Source organism: Salmo salar, chromosome ssa10 (genome assembly GCF_905237065.1).
Source record: "Salmo salar chromosome ssa10, Ssal_v3.1, whole genome shotgun sequence".
NCBI classification, from domain to species: domain Eukaryota; kingdom Metazoa; phylum Chordata; class Actinopteri; order Salmoniformes; family Salmonidae; genus Salmo; species Salmo salar.
In genome coordinates, this window is record NC_059451.1 from 65591640 (window position 1) to 65613033 (window position 21394).

Here is a 21394-nt window from a genome sequence, read left to right on the forward strand (position 1 = left end):
GAATGAGAAATATCTCGTGTTTGAAAATAAATAATATCTGCATGGTCATGGACAACACTCATTTTGCCTTTAACACTGTCAAATTGGTGAAACATTCATACAATATTCACTATTCCTTTCAATAGTGTTTTCCACCACATTGAGAGATTTTATTTGCTTCAGTATGAAATGAATGCTATTTTGTTATATAAAAGGATGAGAAATTATAGTTACATTTCTATTTAAATTAGCAGATTCAGGCTGCTAAATTAACAAATAGGATCATATCGTTCTAGGGATTAAAATAATATAACAGGGGGGGAAACAGCAAAGGCACACCACAAGCAAATAAAAACCATCTGCCAACAAGTTACGTCAAATCTTTTTAACAAGAAAATAGCAACATTTCATGAAATGTCTCTGGCAATGTCTCTTTTTCTCCATCATTAAAGGGGCAATCTGCAGTTGCTACATCCATTTTCTGATTTATAAGTTAATGATATGTACCCATTGATTCTTGAGGAATATAACTTAATGCCTCATGAGTTTAGTTCAACTGTCATATCCACACAGAACACAAAATATAAGCTTGTTTTACTCCAATGTTCAAAGTAAATGTAAACAAACACTATATAGAATCAAAACTTGGTTAAAACCATAATTTTGGTATCATGGATGGTCAGCCCTTGCATCCATAGCATATGAATTTGAGAGTGGTTACATTTCTCCAGCCCCATCCCACAGCATTTACTGAAACAGAGGCGGGGACACCGCTTTATTGTTTCAACTGCTGACTGCCCCTTTACATTAAAGAAGATTAAATTTAAAAAAATGGACCAATGGGTTTTGGTTCTGTATGGGGAAAAATACAACATGATTGCCATTCACAACTTGGCAAGGCAATCACACGTTACATGATAGCTCTGTCATTTTCTATGGGTTTCAAAAATAGGTCATAATTGGTATTATATTAAATTGTCTCTCTGCGGCTCAGCTAGGAAAAGACTGAAAGACTTGATAGTGCAACCCTACTCCTTTCCAACGGGAAAAATAAATAATGTAACAGAAGCAAGTGGCCACTGCACTGGTCTGACCACCCCATTCCACTCCAGGGTGAAGTTTTCCCTAGGTGCAGATTTAGGATCAGCTTCCCCTCCCCCCAATCCTTACCACTAGCGGGGAAAATGCTAAACTGACTCAGGAGCAACATCTAGGGGCAAATTTCCCCCCCCCCCCAAACACACACACACACACTCCAGGAAATGGCTGCATTGTGTTTGTGTGTTAAACTTAAGTGTCCTCAAACTTTTTTTCGTTTCGCATTCATTGGCATTTTCTTTTTTCATCTCTTCCTCCTCTAAGCGCAACTCTTCCTCATCCTCCTTGATACCCAGGCGTAAACTGGGAGAAGTGGAGAGAAAAACAAAACAGAGAAGATGTGTTAACACATGCAGACAACCACTGTCTAGCTTAAGTGGGCTTCCCTTTGTTTCTCGTCAAAGATGGGACAAGGGATTTTGTTTTTAGGGCTTCAATTCGTTTTCTTCCGCTTGGCCATATTCTGTTTGAGTTCCTCCTCCTCTCGTCTCTCCTCTTCCTGATCTTCGAAGACGGCCATTTTCAGGCTAACAGGACAGGGTGAAGCACAGGGGGCATAGCACAGGAGAGCAGAGACAGCGCACACAAAGAGAGGCAGAACACAGGAGTGAGTGAGTTGAATCCATGATCTGGCAAAAAAGCAATGGACTGAGGGTGGCAAGTCTTGGTTCTGGAAGGCTGCAGTGTGTGTAGGCTTTGGTTTCGAACCAGCCCAGCTGTAACATACCTGATAAAACGTATTGACATCTAAAAGAAACACTATGGTTAGCGGATTATTTGAATCAGGCTAAAAACACATGCAGCCCTCCAGGACCAGGATTGGCCAGCCCTGCAATACACAAACACTTCCACCTGCAGGCATTTCTCTATGGATCCCTCTACCCCGACTGCAGTAATGACAATAGGGCTGACCCAATTTAATTGAATGGTCAGATTTTTTTAAATGGAGCAGTCGCAAATTGTTTATTTTTTATTTTATGGCACATGAGAAGCCTGTCTGATTCCCGCCTGTCTCAGTGGACTAATACCGATGGAGTTTGCCGCCTCCGCAGTGTAACGTAAGGCACGCCTGCCAGATTCGCCTTGGCACGCCAAGCAATTTGATAAAATGGAGAATGAGAAAATAAGTTAAATTGGTTTTCTTTAATGGCTACTGCTTTGGACCTGACACCATTTGTGAAGTATTCCTTAGGCCTACAGTATGTGTGAAGATAACTTGTATTGGGTATAATTTTAAATGTTGCAACAAGAAGGGGAGTGTGGCTAAAATGCACAGGGCGTGTCTCTCTCAAGAATGCGCTCTCTCCCGCCAATTCATTGTTTCATAACTTCATTTTGTGAATTGTTTGCCTTTTGATTGTTAGTGTCTATCAACTCCCCATTACCAGTAGTACATTTACCATTAATCACCACTTCTTTGTTTGGTTATGGTAATTTCTGTTAATGCATTCAATATATTATTACAGTTGTTAACCATTTTGATTGTCAGAGTGGACATGTTTGCAGAGCTCACAACCTATACTACACTTGTGAGAAACAAGATTGGGTTCCATTTACGAGTTGTCAATTTATCAATTTATTAATTTATTCATTGTGTTTTGTTTGGACCGCTCCTGTCAATGTTGAGGGTGAGCACCTGATTACGCATAGAGGTAGGCCTAGGCAACCTGACCTGTGCGCAAATGTGTCAACTTTTTTTTATTTAACCTTTATTTAATTAGGCAAGTCATTTGGGGATTTCTGATAGTATTTATGATTGTCTTAACCCACCACCACTTATAAACTGTGGAGCTTCTCAAAGTAATTTTTTCTTCACCTCAAACAGCAAGTAAACAAAGTGTGTTTTTACATCTACTGGGAATGACAATAGTTCCTCACTGTATTTGAAAACGAAAGGGAGAGAGCTGGAAAGAGTTAACCACTGAGCCTTGGTGTGAAAGGGAAAATGACATGTTCCGATCCAGTGGACACACGTCATAAAATACCTGATTACTTCTTATCCCTTGCGCAAATAAGGCTGTGTCTGTCTGGAGCTCACTGGGGCAGGAAACTCTGAGGGCCCAGAATAGTGATAGAATGTTGCAAATTAAGATCAGTTTGAGGTCATACTCATATCTTAAACATTTGAACTGGGGACCGATGCGTATCGGTGAATAGTTACATCCCTTGGAATTACACAACCTTTTTACCTCAGATTGGTGATGTTAGTATAAAAGTTTATAGTTAACATGATGACAAGATCAATTGCATAAAACAGATCAATATCTTTTATTTTCTACTGTTGATTTTGTCATACACGCTGGGGGTCGCTGGACTTACATGCTGACCACACCACTAGCATTGCAAAATAAATGTACACATACATGTTATTCAATAATTGCGGCGCCACAGCAAGCATCTGCGAGGCCAGGTGCCAAAATAGAAGTTGGTTCTATTTGTGACGCTCAACGCTCTGCAAGTCCTGCCTCTCAAATCTCCTCATTGGTTTTTAGGAGCATGTGCCATCTCATTGGTTTTTAGGAGCATATACCCACGTGGGTGATTGTAAGATGAACTGACATCCACACTCCAGTCAGTTGTAGTAATGCACTGTAAAGTTGATTGCCAACCATCATATAAAGTCCAAAGAAGAAAAAGCCTTAAGGAAGGAGGAGAGATGACGAGAAACAAATTCGGTTTACCGTTTTATCTGTGGATTAATTGTTGGAGTAGAGGACCTTGTGCATTTCAGGTAAAATAACAACCCAATGTTTATATACAAGGAAAAATTTGCTAACAGCAGCAAGCTAGCTAGCTAAATTGCCATAAAATGTTTAATGCTTTTTGACCTGTCCCCAAATTAATATAATTGGTTCAGAGTTTGTTTTGATATTTCAACCTGCATGTCCTGATTGCTTCTGGTGTGGGTGAACAAAATCAACGTGCAGGCGTTGGCGCGCGTGTCCGGTTTGGTCAGCATGTTAGAACGCAGCTATAATTTATTTTCTCAAATGGCACGAATAATTCGGGGCGGTCTCTCTGTTAAAGTCTCTGGCCACACACCAATACACAGATTTGACCGTCAACTATCACTTAAATAGCAGCCAATCGTTGTCACTGTTGATATCCTATGGTGGGTTGTGATTAGTTGTGGTTTGTAACCCTTTCTGTGATGGCAGCTTCCGAAATCAACATCCGCCATTCCAAAATATAGATTGAAGCGTACTACAAATTCTCATTTAATCAACCATGTATAGGTTATTCCAAGTTTCCGCGTGACCTTCGTATAATGTATGTTTAAACAGTGCATTCAACCCAAACGTTTTGTCCCAGTTCTATTGATTTCAATATGTAATGATATGAGTGATTAACAAAAAAGTATTGTTAAACTTACTGCGTTGGTGATCCACTTCAATCAAAATGCAACACTTCAAAATGTAGCTGGCTGTCATCTACAAGTTGTCCTCTACGAGTGATATATAAATTATTCCCAGATTCTGTGTCGTTTTCGAGCTGTGCCAGTTTTAACAGGACATGCAAACGGATTTTCCCCCTCTCGCTCTATTGATTTCAACAGGATATGAGTAATTGACAAAACAGTGTTGTGTTTCTCTTTCGGCGACCCCCGTATCAAAATACAATACTATGAAATGTAGCTGACGGTCTTCTGCAGGTTCTCCTCTAACCAGTGAGGTAAAACATATCTCCCATTTCATGTCTTTTTAGTTGTGTACAACCAGATTTAATCAATATGAGTGATTCATTGCCACTTGTCAAAACAACCAGGATTTATGTGCTTGTGACAGTTTATAAGGTGCTTGATTAAAAAAATACAAGTAATATTATAATTGCACATTTGCGCATAGGTTTTCAATATATCAAACTGTTCCTGCATATTGGTTATTGATTTGGACATGTTAATGCTGTGTTTTGGCATAGAGCTAGTGATCAAAATATATTTTGGAAGCAATGACAGCATGCTTTTAAACTTAAGTTTTAGGAATATAAAATGTTACTTTCAAAAATAATTTCCAATGGTATTGTACTTAAATCAGTTAACTGCTGAATGAGTCCTAAAACATGCTGTGATTTATTTATTTTGATGATATATCAGAAATCACCAAATCGGGTTTGCCCTGTCTACTAACATGAGCTTCAGCCTGACCAAGTTGATAGTTGATACACTGTTTCAAGTTCGTTGCAGACAAGCAGAGTGGAGAGAAGCGATTGAAAAAAATATGAACAAACTGCCATCAGTAACCAACATAATTTCTATGATTTTCTTTTTATGGATATTTGCAACCTGTAATGTTTGGGTTTGCAGGCTTTATTGTAGGACATCTGTACCAAGTTAGCAAGAGAAGTTAATTACATCGGTATATTCGCAAATTATTCAGACCCCTTGACTTATTAACATTTTGTTACAGCCTTATTCTAAAATGTATAAAATACCCCAAAAATCCTCAATCTACACACAATACCTCAATAACAAAGCGAAAAAAGTTTTTGAAAATTCATCAAAAAGAAAAAACAACAATATTACATTTACATAAGTATTCAGACCCTTTCCTATGAGACTTGAAATTGAGCTCAGGTGCAACCTGTTTCCATTGATGATCCTTGAGATGTTTCTACAACTTGGAGTCCACCTGTGGTAAATTAAATTATTGGACATGATTTGGAAGGCACACACACCTGTCTAGATTAGGGCTGTGGCGGTCACTTCATTTCGTCAGTCAGTGATTGTCAAGCAAATAACTGTCAGTCTCAAGGTAAATGACTAAATTAAACACATTTAGCATCTCCTGGCTTCCGTTGCATAGCCTACAAGCCCCTAATGCAGAACTTGGATTTATTAGACTTTTTAAAATGTAGATGTATCTATATAATATAGCCTATACTTGTTTTATTTATATATATATATATATATTTTAGACCAGTCTAAACAAGCATGATATGAAGAAAATGTAGTTTATTTCAGAAGAACAGAATAGCCTACTCTGAGTTTTACTGATGCCAAATGGCTGTGGGCTAGACTAGTTCATTTAGCAGAAAAGATTTGCTTAGAATTCCGTGGCATTATTTTAAAGTATGAAGAATACAATTGAACAAACTGAATAAAATAGAATTATTCACAATTTGCAGGAGTGCGCACATGCGGCTATTCTGTGTTGTGTGGTTAAAGAAATAGGTACTCCTATATGATTCATTTAGAGTTAATGTACTTTAGCCCAAAGTTTGTAGAACAACTCTTTTGATTTGTAATACATTGTAAGGCTGCAGGATGCAACTAATGATGATTTGAAAAAAGTTATTGAAAGGCATGAGCAAATTTGATTTCAACTTGTCTCAACATACAGTGCTGTCGGAAAGTATTCAGACCCCTTGACTTATCCCACATGTTTGTTAAGTTACAGCATTATATTAAAATTGATTAAATTAAAAAATAAATAAAAATGCAATCTACACACAATACCTCATAATGACAAAGTGAAAACAGGTTTGACATTTTTGAAAATGTATTAAAAAATAAATAATTTTATTTACCAAAGTATTCAGACCTTTTGCTATTAGACTCGAAATTCAGCTCAGGTGCATCCTGTTTCCATTGATCATTTTTGAGATACAACTTGGAGTCCACCTGTGGTAAGTTCAATTGATTGGTCATGATTCTGAAAGGAACACACCTGTCTATATAAGGTCCCACAGTTGACAGTGCATGTCAGAGCAAAAACCAAGCCATGAGTTCGAAGGAATTGTCCGTAGAGCTCTGAGACAGGATTGTGTCGAGGCACAAATCTGGGGAAGGGTACAAAAACATTTCTGCAGCATTGAAGGTCCCCATGAACACAGTGGCCTCCATCATTCTTAAATAGAAGTTTGGAACCACCAAGACTCTTGCTAGAGCTGGCCGCCCGGGCAAACTGAGCAATCGGGGGAGAAGGGCCTTGGTAAGGGAGGTGACCAAGAACCTGATGGTCACTCTGAAAAAGCTCCAAAGTTTCTCTGTGGAGATCAGAGAACATTCCAGAAAGACAGCCATCTCAGCAGCACTACACCAATCAGGCCTTTATGGTAGTGGCCAGACGAAAGCCACTCCTCAGTAAAAGGCACGACAGGCCACTTGGAGTTTTCCAAAAGGCACCGAAAACAAAATTCTCTGGCCTGATGAAACCAAGATTGAACTCTTTGGCCTGAATACCATGTGTCACGTCTAGAGGAAACCTGGCACCATCCCTACGGTGAAGCATGGTGGAGGCAGCATCATGATGTGGGGATGTTTTTCAGCGGCAGGGACTGGGAGACTAGTCAGGGTTGAGGGAAAGATAAACAGGGCAAAGTACAGAGAAATTCTTGATGAAAACTTGTTCCAGAGCACTCAGAACCTTAGACTGAGGTGAAGGTGCACCTTCCAACAAGACAATGACCCTAAGCACACAGCCAAGACAACAGAGTGGCTTCGGGACAAGTCTCTGAATGTCCTTAAGTGGCTCAGCCAGAGCCTGGACTTGAACCTGATCGAACATCTCTGGAGAGACCTGAAAATAACTGTGCAGAGACGATCCCCTCCAACCTGACAGAGCTTGAGAGGATATGCAGAGAACAATGAGAAAAACACTCCAAATACAGGTGTGCTGAGCTTGTAGCATCATACCCAAGAAGACTTGAGGCTGTGATCGCTGCCAATGGTGCTTCAATAAAGTACTGAGTAAAGGGTCTGAATACTTGTGTAAATGTGATATTACTGTTTTAAATTTTTAATACATTTGCAAAAATGTCTAAAAACCTGTTTTGCTTTCTCATTATGGGGTATTGTGTGTAGATTGATGAGGGGAATTAAAAAATATATATTTTAGAATAAGGCTGTAACGTAACAAAATGTGGAATAAGTCAAGGGGTCTGAATACACTATATCTCTGTGTTCTGCGCCAGGTTCTTTAGCTTCTCATGGCTCACGGTGTATTATACAATGTATCCATTGTGCAGAGGCGGGCGCTCTTGCATTAAAATCTAAATAAAATTGTATTGGTTGTGTACACATTTTGAAGATGTTATCGCAACTTTTAGATTTGTATGATTTTCATTTAGATAGATTTTAGATTAACCACATGGCAAAAACGTTATTATAATTGAAATGAAACAGTTCCATGAAAATGTGCATAGAGCCCCATAGTGGCGGTGCCATAATACCCATAAAACCTAGTAGTCAAACAAGGAAATAGTTCCAATCGTTTTTTCCACAATGGCGTGACGTTTTGATAACCATGTAAATCTTTCTCAGACAAGGTGACTTATCAATATACTCGACTTTATTTATATATATTTTTTATTTATTTCACCTTTATTTAACCAGGTAGGCAAGTTGAGAACAAGTTCTCATTTACAACTGCGACCTGGCCAAGATAAAGCAAAGCAGTTCGACACATACAACAACACAGAGTTACACATGGAGTAAAACAAACAGTCAATAATACAGTCGAAAAATAAGTCTATATACAATGTGAGCAAATGAGGAGAGATAAGGGAGGTAAAGGCAATAAATAGGCCATGGTGGCGGAGTAAATACAATATAGCAAGTAAAACACTGGAATGGTAGATTTGCAGTGGATGAATGTGCAAAGTAGAAATACTGGGGTGCAAAGGAGCAAAATAAATAAATACAGTAGGGGAAGAGGTAGTTGTTTGGGCTAAATTATAGATGGGCTATGTACAGGTGCAGTAATCTGTGAGGTGCTCTGACAGCTGGTGCTTAAAGCTAGAGAGGGAGATGTGTTTCCAGTTTCCAGTTTCAGAGAATTTTGTAGTTCGTTCCAGTCATTGGCAGCAGAGAACTGTAAGGAGGCACGGCCGAAGGAGGAATTGGCTTTGGGGGTGACCAGAGAGATATACCTGCTGGAGCGCGTGCTATGGGTGGGTGCTGCTATGGTGACCAGCGAGCTGAGATAAGGGGGGCCTTTACCTAGCAGGGTCTCGTAGATGACCTGGAGCCAGTGGGTTTGGCGACGAGTATGAAGCGAGGGCCAGCCAACGAGAGCGTACAGGTCGCAGTGGTGGGTAGTATATGGGGCTTTGGTGGCAAAACGGATGGCACTGTGATAGACTGCATCCAATTTATTGAGTAGGGTATTGGAGGCTATTTTGTAAATGACATATAGAATACGCCAGTATGTAATTAGCATATATATATTTTTTAAATGGGGGGGGGCGAATATATTGATAAAAGTCACCTTGTCCTTGAGAGATTTACACAGCTATGAAAACGTCACGCCGGGGTAAGCCTACACGAAACACAGCACTTATTTTAAGTGTTTCTATAATCCCCTATGGGAAAAATGAATGGTGGAAAAACGATTGGAACCATTTCCTTGTTTGACCGCTAGGTTTTATGGGCATTATGACTCATACTGGCGTATTCTATATGAAAATAATGGGCACGTAGATCAGTAGAAATGGTCATATAAATTGGAAATTGATGTAGCCTATTACCGGCAACTTCAGGAGCATAACAGCAGCATCTAGAGGATGGGAATCGGCTGTTGTAGTGACCACATTACCACCACACCAGCGGTCACGAGTCATGAAGGCAGTCAAATTCCATGTGACTGTTTAGTCTTGGTAATTATTCTTCTCCAAGCGCTGATGCTGCTGCTGGTCATTAGTAACCTACCAAACTTGCTAACTGCCTGGTACTCACCATTATATTGTCCCTCTAATCACTCTGACATCAATGCAAATGCATTCGAAAAATCTAATCAAACACTTCATGAGCTCATGTTGCGCAACATTTCTATAACAGCGTGATGGCCACTAATAAAGAGGCCTAGTATATTTATTTCTCAACTTTCCTTATATTAAGCACATTGCTTACATTTACAACAGGAGTATAGCCTACCTGGCTGGCATGAAAATAAACCACAGGGAAAAGCGTCCTCCATTCGCTATCTAAGTGCATTTTTAATTTATTTTTATATAACTAGGCAAGTCAGTTAAGAACAAATTCTTATTTACAATGACGACCTCCCCCGGCCAAACCATCCCCTAACCCGGATGACTCTGGGCCAATTGTGCACCGCCCTATGGTACTCCTGATCACGGCCGGTTGCGATACAGCCTGGGATCGAACCCGGGTCTGTAGTGCCACCTCTAGTACTGCAATGCAGTGCCTTTGACCACTGCGCCATTCAGGATCCCTGCATAGGTGACACGTATTATTTCCCGCTGCCCCTGTTTCGATACAGGTGCATAATAATGGTCCATTTTAAATCATTTTAAATGTCACATATTATTTAGTATATGTAAGGACCAGATTCAATCAAGAATAGTCTAATGGGTGACAATACTAGCCTATCAATTTTATATTATCACTTGTGAATGATACCCAGCATAAGAAAACGTTTTTTTTTGCGACTTGTTCATAGTCGCACACCTCACGTAGCCTAGCCCATAGGCCTATATGTTTTAATAAGGTTTACATCACAACTAAAGTGGCCAAATAATATCTTAAAATGAATCACATTAATCCGCTTTACAAGGGGTTTAGAGCCTAACTGGCATATATAAGCAGTGCGTGAGTTTCAAATTTGGGGAAGATCATTTTCACAATAAAAATGCACCTTTATAATAAAAGCATTACATGAGGTCACTTTTGATAATGGTGTTTTCCGCTAATGGAACATTCGCACTTATAGCCTACTACCACGTGAATGAGAGACTATTGGAGTGTGTACAGCCTGCGCAAAAAACAAAGCAAAGCTCATGTCTTTCAAGCGACTTTTTTCAAATCATCATTAGAGTCGTATCATGCAGCATTACAATGTATGAAAAATCAAAACATATAGCCCAACGTTTGTAGAATAACTAAAGTTACATTAATAACTCTAAATTAAGCATATAGGAGTACCTATTTCTTTGTTAACCGGCACTCAACACAGAATAGCTGCATGTGCACACTCCCTCAAATCGTTTGGAGAAAATATCCTCTCTTATTTTATTCAGCTTTGTTCAATTGTATTCTTAATACTACAGAACAATATAAAATAATGCCACTGAATTCTAAGCTAATCTTGTCTGCTAAAGGAACTAGTGTAGTCCACAGCCATATGGCATAGCCAGATCAGGACCTAACATAAGGACAACTATGCTATTCTGTTCTTCTGAAATAGAATACATTTTCTTCATATCATGCTTCTTTAGACCGGTCTAAAATAATGGATTTATTGTGAAGGTGTAGGCTATATTACATGGATTTATTCAACATTTTAAAATGGCTTGTAGGCTATGTGTGGAAGCCAGGAGATGCTAAATGTGTTTATGTTAATTAACGGTCAATTAACGCGATACCGACAGTTATTTGACAATCACCGGCTGACGAAACTGTGTGTAATATATACTCAAGTAAGGTGGACACAATTTAACACCCTGTGGGTTTGTCAATTGTCATAAAGAGAACAACATTCTAGTGCTGGATCCAAACCCATAGCCCCTTCTCCTGGGATATTAGCAGACTTGAAAGGGCATAATCAATTTAAACAATAGGTTGATGGGTACACCAAAGGGGTAGGGACTAGGGGTTGTTTTTGGACCAGTCCTAGAACACACCAGTGGTCTCATCTCCCCTCACCAATGGCTTACCTCCTAGCCTCCTCTTTTTGCTGGTCTTTCCAACTGCTCTCCATGAACTTTAATGCATAGTCACTCTCCTCTTTGTATCTAGGGCAGAAAAAGCACACAAAACACATTAGTCAGGACCTTGAAGTGGAATGGAACAAACCACAAGCTACACCAAGTGCTTTTGTGTGACTTCAAAAAGCTTAAACACTAGTGAAATGCAGTTAACTGGGAATTTCAAACAAGAAGAGGACATAACTATAGACAACCTCAAAAACAGCCATCACACTTCTAGGGTTATTTGGAGAAGACCTTGACGGTGTGTGTGGGTGTGTGCGCTTCTAGGGGGTTTAGGGTTATAATTAGTGTTAAAGGTTAGGTTTTGGGGTTAAGGTTAGGATTCTGGAAAATAGGATTTTTAATGGGAATAAATTGTGTCCCCACAAGGTTAGTACAACCAGACTGTGTGAGACCCTTACTTGGTCCGGTCGTAGCCAAAGATTTCCTTGATGTGTTTGGAGATTGTCTCTTGGTCCTCCCCTTCATCGTCGATGAAGTCCTCCATCTCAGAGTCATACTCCTCCTCGTCCTCGTACTTCCTCTTGTAGGCCGAGGTGATTGGCGAACGAATCGTGCCTGGGGAAAACAGGGGTGTACTCATTAGTGCACACAGTGTTAAAACGTTTTGCACAATAGCAACACCTTTTGCAACGGAAAACAAAAACAAGTGTTTATTGGACAAATCCAGATAGTCCCTCCCGTTTCGGTCCGCTTACTTCCGTTTGCTTCCTAGTGAACACACCCTGGAAAATGTGCCTGTGTAAGAGAGGTCTAGGATGGGGAAGGGAGGCTGACCCTTAGAGCTGGGCTATATGGACAAAAATCCATATCAAAATCCATTTACCGAATTATCATACTGATACATTTAACGATACATTTTAAAAATGTATAAGCCCCACTCTAAATCTTTCATACTTCTGACATAGCGTTCCAAAGAATAACTACTCTTCTTATGCGGTTTAAGCTAGAAAAGGCATTCAAACTTCCAAACGTGTAGACCAGTCTGGAATAGTGTGCTATCATACAACGTTGATATATTTTATACTTTTTAAACTATAAAGCTTTTTGGGAGACTGTTGTTCCATGTAGTGAATCTGTTATTCAATGCATTTCTATGGGCTAATAGCAGTAACGTAAAATTCAATGTTTCTTAAAAAAAAAAAAAATATATATATATATATATATATATACACACACACATTTTCATTATACCTTAAGTGCTGTTAAAATTCAAAATCAAATAGCTAAATAATCCTTGGCATGACCATTTTATAACAATTTCATATAGCTTAGTAACCCCCCTAAATATATTTTATTTACAAAATTAATTAATTTGCCCATGTTAATCATAAGACATGAACAAAATGTATCAGTGATCATGTATCATATTTTCCTGCAACCTTCTGAAATGGCACAGGAATGACCGTCTGTGTGTGCGGTGCCCACATGTCTGCACTTTGTGTCGTCTTTAGTGATGATGCTGATAACCTTTCACTGGTAAAGATGGAAAGGCTTTCCCAAAAAACTTCTCAATTAAATGTAAACTACAAAGCAGCCTGCTGTCGTTTTGACCATTTTCCCAACAACTTAGACTTAACATGAAATCTTCCTCTACTTCTCTGCCACTCAGATCTGAACATATATATATATCTTCGGCCAATCAAACGATACAGCCGTTTTAGTAATAATATCAAGAACTTTTCCTCTCAGCTTTTTTAAACAACTTCCGGTTTGACCAGAGTAAGTCAGGAAGAGCCTTTTTGTACAATTATTTTATTTCAATGACAAATCAGTTCCTGTGGTTCACACAAATTACCACATTTTCATAGGCACCCCACAGAAAATGTATAAATGTGTTAGGGACATCTGTCCAGCAGAGGGTGGTTTGCTTTTGAGCCACAAACAGTCATGTGACTTCCTTGATAAACGTTCTGTGGACATGTTTAGGGACCATAATATTGATATGTGTGTGTTGCGCATGTAGAAAAATGTTTATGAGCAAGTTAGCTAGCTAGCTATCATAGACATTGTTTACCAAGTTAGCTTATATATATATATATATATATCATTACAGATACTAAAAGATACTGATGAACACTAAATCTAAAGTAGTTGTTGATTATAGGACAAAAGGGTTGGGCTAATGATGGCTAAATAATACCATTTAGGCTAATTAACCAGCTGTAGCTAAAATATGTGTTTTGTGCATGAGGAAAAAAGTACATTTGTCTCATTTGCAGCTCCATTTTGTCCACAAATCTATTGGTTAAAGGCGAGTATCCAAAAATCACATTCCCATAAGGATATGAATGTTTGAGGCATTGTTTGTCTATTGTATTCCAATGTGTGAGAATAGTCACATTTGAGTTATCTCCACTTTTCTTACTTCTTATGGAATACCACTACGTGTACCCTCACACACAATTATAGTATTTGAACATAGGGTCTGACACACACACACACTTTTCTTTCCTAACAGGTCCAAAGAATAATCCCTGTCCAACTACATAAATCAGACAAAAATCATGTCATGAACATTTCCTGCAAATTCTTTCAATTTTCTTTGTTTATAACTTAAAGTTGATTCAAATTCAACTCGACTTGTATCCCCCTGGGGGCAGAGGTGCTCCGAGGGAAGGGGTGCCCCCTCTCCTGCCAGTGGGTCCCTCTTCCCACTGGGCTGAAGGAGGATCAGAGAGGACTTCAAGAACATCCTATTGTTCAAACCATTGTGATAAAATATATTTTTTTTAATTCATTTACAACTTCACTTCTGTACTCAATTATTAGTTTTCATATACTGTGGTATTCTAGTAGGAGAGTGTATAAAAGTGTAATAGTCAGTGGTTATTTCTGATGAAATGTGTGATCTAACTGCCCATCAAAGTAATAAGGTTGATATAGTAGTCTATCAAAGTACTGTAATTTCCGGACTATTGAGCGCACCTGAATATAAGCCGCACCCACTAAATTAAAAAAATATATATTATTTTGAACATAAATAAGCCGCACATTAGAGGTCGACCGATTAATCGGAATGGCCGATTAATTAGGGCCGATTTCAAGTTTTCATAACAATCGGTATTTTTGGCCACCGATTTGCCGATTTTTGGGGGGGAAAATGTGAATGTTTATTTTTTTTTTTAAACCTTTATTTAACTAGGCAAGTCAGTTAAAGAACACATTCTTATTTTCAATGACAGCCTAGGAACGGTGGGTTAACTGCCTTGTTCAGGGGCAGAACGACAGATTTTTACCTTGTCAGCTTGGGGATGCAACCTTACGTTAACTAGCCCAACGCTCTAACCACCTGCTTTACGTTGCCAAGGTAAGTTGCTAGCTAGCATTAAACTTATCTTATAAAAAAACAATCAATCAATCATAAACACTAATTAACTACACATGGTTGATGATTTACTAGTTTATCTAGCCTGTCCTGCTTTGCATATAATCGATGTGGTGCGCATTCGCGAAAAAGGACCGTCTTTGCTCCGACGTGTACCTAACCATAAACATCAATGTCTTTCTTAAAATCAATACACAAGTATATATTTTTAAACCTGCATATTTAGTTAATATTGCCTGCTAACATTAATTTCTTTTAACTAGGGAAAATGTGTCACTTCTCTTGCAAACAGAGTCAGGGTATATGCAGCAGTTTGGGCCGCCTGGCTTGTTGCGAACTGTGAAGACTATTTCTTCCTAACAAAGACAGCAGACTTCACCAAACGGGGATGACTTAACAAAAGCGCATTTGCGAAAAAAAGCACAATCGTTGCACGACTGTACCTAACCATAAACATCTTTCTTAAAATCAATACACAGAAGTATATATTTTTAAACCTGCATATTTAGCTAAAAGAAATCCAGGTTAGCAGGCAATATTAACCAGGTGAAATTGTGTCAGTTCTCTTGCGTTCGTTGGACGCAGAATCAGGTTATACAGAATCTGGCTCGTTGCGAACTAATTTGCCAGAATTTTACGGAACTATGAAATAACATTGTAGGTTGTGCGATGTAACAGGAATATTTAGACTTATGGATGCCACCCGTTAGATAAAATACGGAACTGTTCCATATGTCACTGAAAGAATAATGTTTTCGAGATGATAGGTCATTAATATGGTCAAATCCGGAAAGTAAGGTTTATTATATTAGAGTTAAGTCTATGATTTGATATAGCAGTCTGACTGAGCGGTGGTAGGCAGCAGCAGGCTCGTAATAGTCAAAGGTATATGGTTTAGAGAGAAATAGTCGACGCGTCATAATTCCTGTAATAACTTGCGGCTGAACTTGAAAGGGGTTCCTTCGTTATTTTACCGTTCATGTCTTCCATAGAGAATGTCTTGATCTACTTCAAATAAGGTCTGTGTTTTGTGCTTAAACCGCCTTGGCGTTTTGATACCCGTGTAAATCTCACTAGGTAACGTTTGTCAACATATTTTCATAAATCCACTCTACAAAAAAAAAAGATCTTCGCTTAAATTGATCAGAGTTATATCCTATGGATATCTACACAGTTATACAATTGGCAAGGTGGTGTAAGCCTAAACCAAACACAGACCTTATTTTAAGTTAATCTAAAAATATCCTATGGAATAAATGAAGGAACCGCTTTTCAGATTTTGCTAGGTGTCATGGGAATTATGACTCGCACTTTGGTAGTCAATTCTTACCATGCCCATTATTAAAATAGGATTTCCTGCATATAGAAATTACAGTTTTGTTTTCAGCATTCATCACAGGTAACTTAAACTCTATTTTATTATTCAAACAGTTGAGAGTATTTGTCTCCTAAGCAGACTCTTCAGTATTGTTGTCACTTCAGAGCTGTGTGTGTGTGTGTGAGATATACACATAAAAAAAAATCATAATAATCGGCCGATTAATCAGTATCGGCCTTTTTGGTCCTCCAATAAATCGGTATCGGCGTTGAAAAAAATCATAATCGGTCGACCTCTACCGCACGTCTATAAGCCGCAAGTGCCTACCGGTACATTGAAACAAATGAACTTTACACAGGCTTTAACGAAACACGGCTTGTAACAAAAAATAAAACATTTGCAGTAAGCTTTAGTTGTCTTTTTGCCCTGAGTCCATTCCTCACGCTGCTGTTTCCGTCTTATCATCGACTTATTAAGACCAAGCTCCCATGCAGCAGCTCTATTTCCTTTTCCAACAGCCAGATCAATCGCCTTCAACTTGAAAGCTGCATCAAATGCATTTCTCCGTGTCTTTGCCATGATGAGGGTGACAAAATGACTACCGTAATCAGAATGATGGGAAGTTTGAGAGCGCTCGATTTAATCTAAACAGTAAACAAGAAAGTTGTTTGACCTTAACCCGTTCGGCAATTTCATTGGTCTAATGAAAGCTTCATGCCGCCAAAAAACTGAGCACGTCACAGAATGTGTTTTTTTGAAAAAAAAAAAATTGAAAGCGGAAAAAATCCATATATTAGCCGCGTCATTGTTTAAGCCGCGAGGTTCAAAGCGTGGGAAAAAAGTTGCGGCTTATAGTCCGGAAATTACAGTAATCAGACCAATTACTTTACTAAATGTACCTTTGACTATATTTAACTGCTTCGCTTAAGTAAAACTTTTTCAAATTAAGTCCCACAATCTTACATAGAAAATTACCATAGAGTTTAAATTACCATTAAAACTACTCCTACTATTTAAAATGTTATAAATTGTCCTGTTAGCAATAGCCCATATTTTTTGTCCTGTTAGCAACAGCCTGTGTTAGAAGACGTAGTCCTCTTTCCTTCTAAAACCTCACATTCTTCTTGTAAAGGCTACTTCTTTTAATTGACTTAAGTAAAATGGCCTCGATAAATGGTCGGTTTTGTCGGTGTTGATCATTTTCAGTTTATCATCCAAGCTCTACTGACCATTCTAGATGATCATTGTAATTGACTACATATAGAACCGTATGTTGCACGTCATTCTTGAAGTATTTCTCATCCTATGGGCTGGTTTCCCAGACACAGATTAAGCCTAGTCCTGGACTAAAAAGCATACTCAATGAAGATTCTCAATTGAAAGTGCCTTTTAGTCCAAGACTTGATCTGTTCAGGAAACCAGCCCCAAGTGAAGTATATTTCTATACAGTGCCTTCTGAAAGTATTCATACCCCTTGACTTATTCCACATTTTGTTGTGATACTGCCTGAATTAAAATTGGTTTAAATATATTTTCTCGCCCATCTGCACACAATGTCCCATAATGACAAAGTGAAAACATGTTTAGAAATTTTAGCAAATGTATTGAAAATGAAATACAGAAATCTCATTTACATTATTCACACCCTTGAGTCAATACTTTGTAGAAGCACCTATGTTTGTTTGCACTCTGAAGCAGGTTCTAGTCAAGGATTTGCCTGTTTTTGGCTCTATTCATTGTTCCCCAGATTTGCAGTGCTCATGTCTTCCACACAGCACTGCACGCCAAAACCCTAGCTTTATTATCGTGTTTTTATCCCCCAAATGTGTTTTATATTAGTACTTGTTTATTCTGTATTGTCATGGAGTGACATCCTTTACGATCTTGCGCCAACGGAGCTGAAACCTTCACAATAAATATTTTAGATTAGCTTGATGTCAAGTCTAATATTTTCTCCTTCTGGTCCTTACCTTGAGGTCTCATCATTGAGCTGGGCTGCATGCCTGGCCTACTCGGTGGCATGCCTGGCCTACTCGGTGGCATGCCTGGCCTACTCGGTGGCATGCCTGGCCTACTCGGTGGCATGCCTGGCCTACTCGGTGGCGCTCCCCTGCCTCCACCAAAGGTCTTGGATGAGATGGTCTCGGCCACCAAAGTGCACTTGGGTCTCCCAGGCCCGGAGCCCATACTGCTGGCTGGCCGCCTGGGCACGGGCCCCCCACCCCCAGGCCGACTGGGTGCGTTCCCTGGAGGTCTGACCCCTCCATCACCAGGGCGACCTTGGACACTACCTCCACCCGGCCTGGCCTGAGGTGGCCCCCCTGGCCTGGGAGGACCGACTGCAGTGGGTCTCATCTGTTCATTACTCGCTGGTCTTGCCGTGGAGCTACCACCAGGTCGCGCCGGTTCTCCCTTTCCGGGCCTGGAGGGTCCTCCGGTGGGTCCTCCCCTCACTGAGCTGCCTTGGCTGGCTCGAGCCTGCCCCAAAGAGCCCCCTTGCTGTGGTCTGTTTTGGCCCAAACCCTGTGGTCTAGCCTGGATGGAACTCAGAGCTGTGCTGGGTTTCATCCCGGAGCTGCCGGGTCGCCCTGGAGTTAGTGAGGGGTTTCCCTTCCTGGGGGTGTTAAGGTCACTTGTGGCAGTGGGTTTGTGGCCTGCTGAAGTGGGCCTGGGTGTGGCGGGTTTGGCTGAGACCTGAGAGGAGGCTCCTTTGGTGGGGGCTTTTCTGCTCAAGGCACCTGACAAGCTGGAAGAGGAGCTCTGAGAAGGTTTTGCTTTGGGCCTTTCTCTATCTCGGTCTCTGTCTCGAGACGGCTTGGCAGAACCGTGGTGGCTTCTTTCGCTCGACGAGCAAGATGGCAGCGGGACCTTTGGCTTCCTCCCCGACCCACTGGGGACAGGCCTCTCCGACAAGCTCTTGTGTGGCTGCTTCCCGTTCCTTACATCTCTGTCAGAAGTGCTTTTCCTTGAGGAGCTTGAGCTGGCCTGGGATTTGTCTCTTCCATCTCTGTTCCTATCTCTGTCCCCATCTCTATCTCGTTCTCTCTCCTGGGGTCTGGAGTCTCTGCTACCTTTATCAAGCCGCTTAGCCTTGCGTTCCAGGTCCAGCTCACGTATCTCATCGGCCGTCCGCAGCCTCTCCGGCTCGCCCTTCTTGCTTGGCTTGGCTTTCACCTCCACTGGCTCAAACTGCTTCTTCTGGGCCAGTTTGAGCAGCTCGGCAAAGTTCATGGGTAGAGGGGCGGGTTTAGATGGTCCGCTGGGTCTCTTTGAGGGCTTGGAGTTCGGAGCAGCCTGTCTGGGTATCTGGGGTTCCGGGTCCGGTTCTGGCTCGGGCTCAGAGTCAGTCTGCTCATATTCGTACGTGTCCTCATCATCTTCGTCGTAAGTGTCACTCCTCTGCTGCTCTTCGCCCCTCTCCCCCTTTGATCTCCTCTTCTTGGGTTCCTCCACCACAGGGATGCCGTTGTAGCCCCTGAAGTTATCCTTGGTTCGAGATGCCATCGCTCGAGCCTTGCGGTCAGACTTTAGCTCCACCCTTTTGGCGAGAAGCCCCTCTTTCTTTTTCATACTCATGGCCTCTGTGGAAACATTACAACACATTTCAATTAACCCAACATTAGCATATTATATGCATCGGTATTAACAAGCAACATAATTTCACACTACTTTACTAAATACAGATATATTGATTTAAAAACAAACCTTTCTTCTTACTCTCCATCTCTTGTTTCTTTAGGAAAGCCTGCACAGCTGCTGAGTTGACACCTTTCACTTTAGGGTCCTTTTTGGGTGGTCCAGTTTGTAAACTGTACCGCTTCTGCAAAGAAATGTGAAATGAAAATATGATAAATATAGATTAAGATGGGATGGTTAGTTGTGTAACCTACTAGTCGTTTGGGAAATTACTCACAAAAAAAAAATTGTTGGGATACACAAGGCAAGCAATAATGATTTATTTCTTGTTTATCACAGCCTATACATGGAAAAACATGATATTCTGAAACAAGGCTACAATAGCTGCTATCATGTCCATAAATATGTCACTAGATACCTATGTGAATACATTCCACCAAGTGTTAAAAGATTTGTGTATAGGTAACATAACTTATGTCATAAGGCTAAGTCCGAAGTTATAAGACCGGGCCTCAGGTCCACCACTAGGCACTACCAACATGGTTAACTAGCTAGAAAGCATTCCAAACGAATGGCTAGCTAGCACCTATTCTGGCCAGCAAGCTCGACGAATGACAGCCAACGTGGATGTCACTTAGCAGAGTTGGTAAACGCTATGGAGACACTGAGCAGACTAGTTAGCTAATTTACTGGTTGTAACCATGTTATATTATTTACAAATATGCATTAATGTTAACAAAAGCTTTATTCTCACCGGTACGCTACTGAGGCCCTGGTTTTGGGAAGCGATTGACAAGACATTTTCGAAGTCCATGGTGATTTTTTTGCCAGGTGGTGAATGGTTAGCTAAGGTTGGTTGGACAGCTCAATATTCCCTGCCAGGATGAAAAAGTATGACAGGCTACCTAGCTACTAGCTAGCTGTTTCCAGAAACGTCAACCATAACCACGCGTTACATGTCTTCATAAAATATAACGGTTCAAAATGTAGTTGACTCGCTTGCTAATTTGAATTGAGCAAAACTAAGTACCTATCTCAACCTGCTAAACAAGGCAGCTGGCGTTTCTAATTTAGCTAGCCTCACTTGTTAGCCTAGCTAGCCACGTAAACCCTCACTGGGATTACGTGGTTCTAATCAATTTCAAATGTGAACTACAAACACTAAAGTAAATTGATAACAACTGATTACGGCGAGGGGAAAATAAAGTAAAACGAAAAGATAAAACGAGAAAAAACAACAAGTGTCTATTTTCGTGCTGCTATTGTAGCAAAGATTACTATAATTGCGTAGACCGATGTGAAACAGGCAAGAATAACTAATTACTTCCGGGTTGCATATTTTTGTGACGCTTCAGTATAAATCCTGTCCT

At 40.2% G+C, this 21394-nt stretch overlaps 1 protein-coding gene across 2 annotated transcripts; it reads right to left on the reverse strand.

Annotated features, from left to right (window-relative positions):
* Positions 1 to 122: 122 nt before the first annotated feature.
* spty2d1 (SPT2 chromatin protein domain containing 1) lies at positions 123 to 21342 on the reverse strand. Of its 2 annotated transcripts, none has more exons than XM_014123874.2 (6): positions 20779 to 21342; positions 20094 to 20208; positions 18359 to 19969; positions 12144 to 12300; positions 11689 to 11766; positions 123 to 1380 (listed from the first exon to the last, which is right to left on the reverse strand). In XM_014123874.2, exons 1-6 carry the CDS (start codon positions 20836 to 20838, stop codon positions 1167 to 1169), a joined length of 2235 nt encoding a protein of 744 aa, XP_013979349.2. In that variant the 5' UTR covers positions 20839 to 21342; the 3' UTR covers positions 123 to 1166. The 2 variants fall into 2 exon arrangements, with proteins under 2 accessions (XP_013979349.2, XP_013979350.1); XM_014123875.2 differs by having other exon boundaries at positions 1328 to 1604.
* Positions 21343 to 21394: the final 52 nt, after the last annotated feature.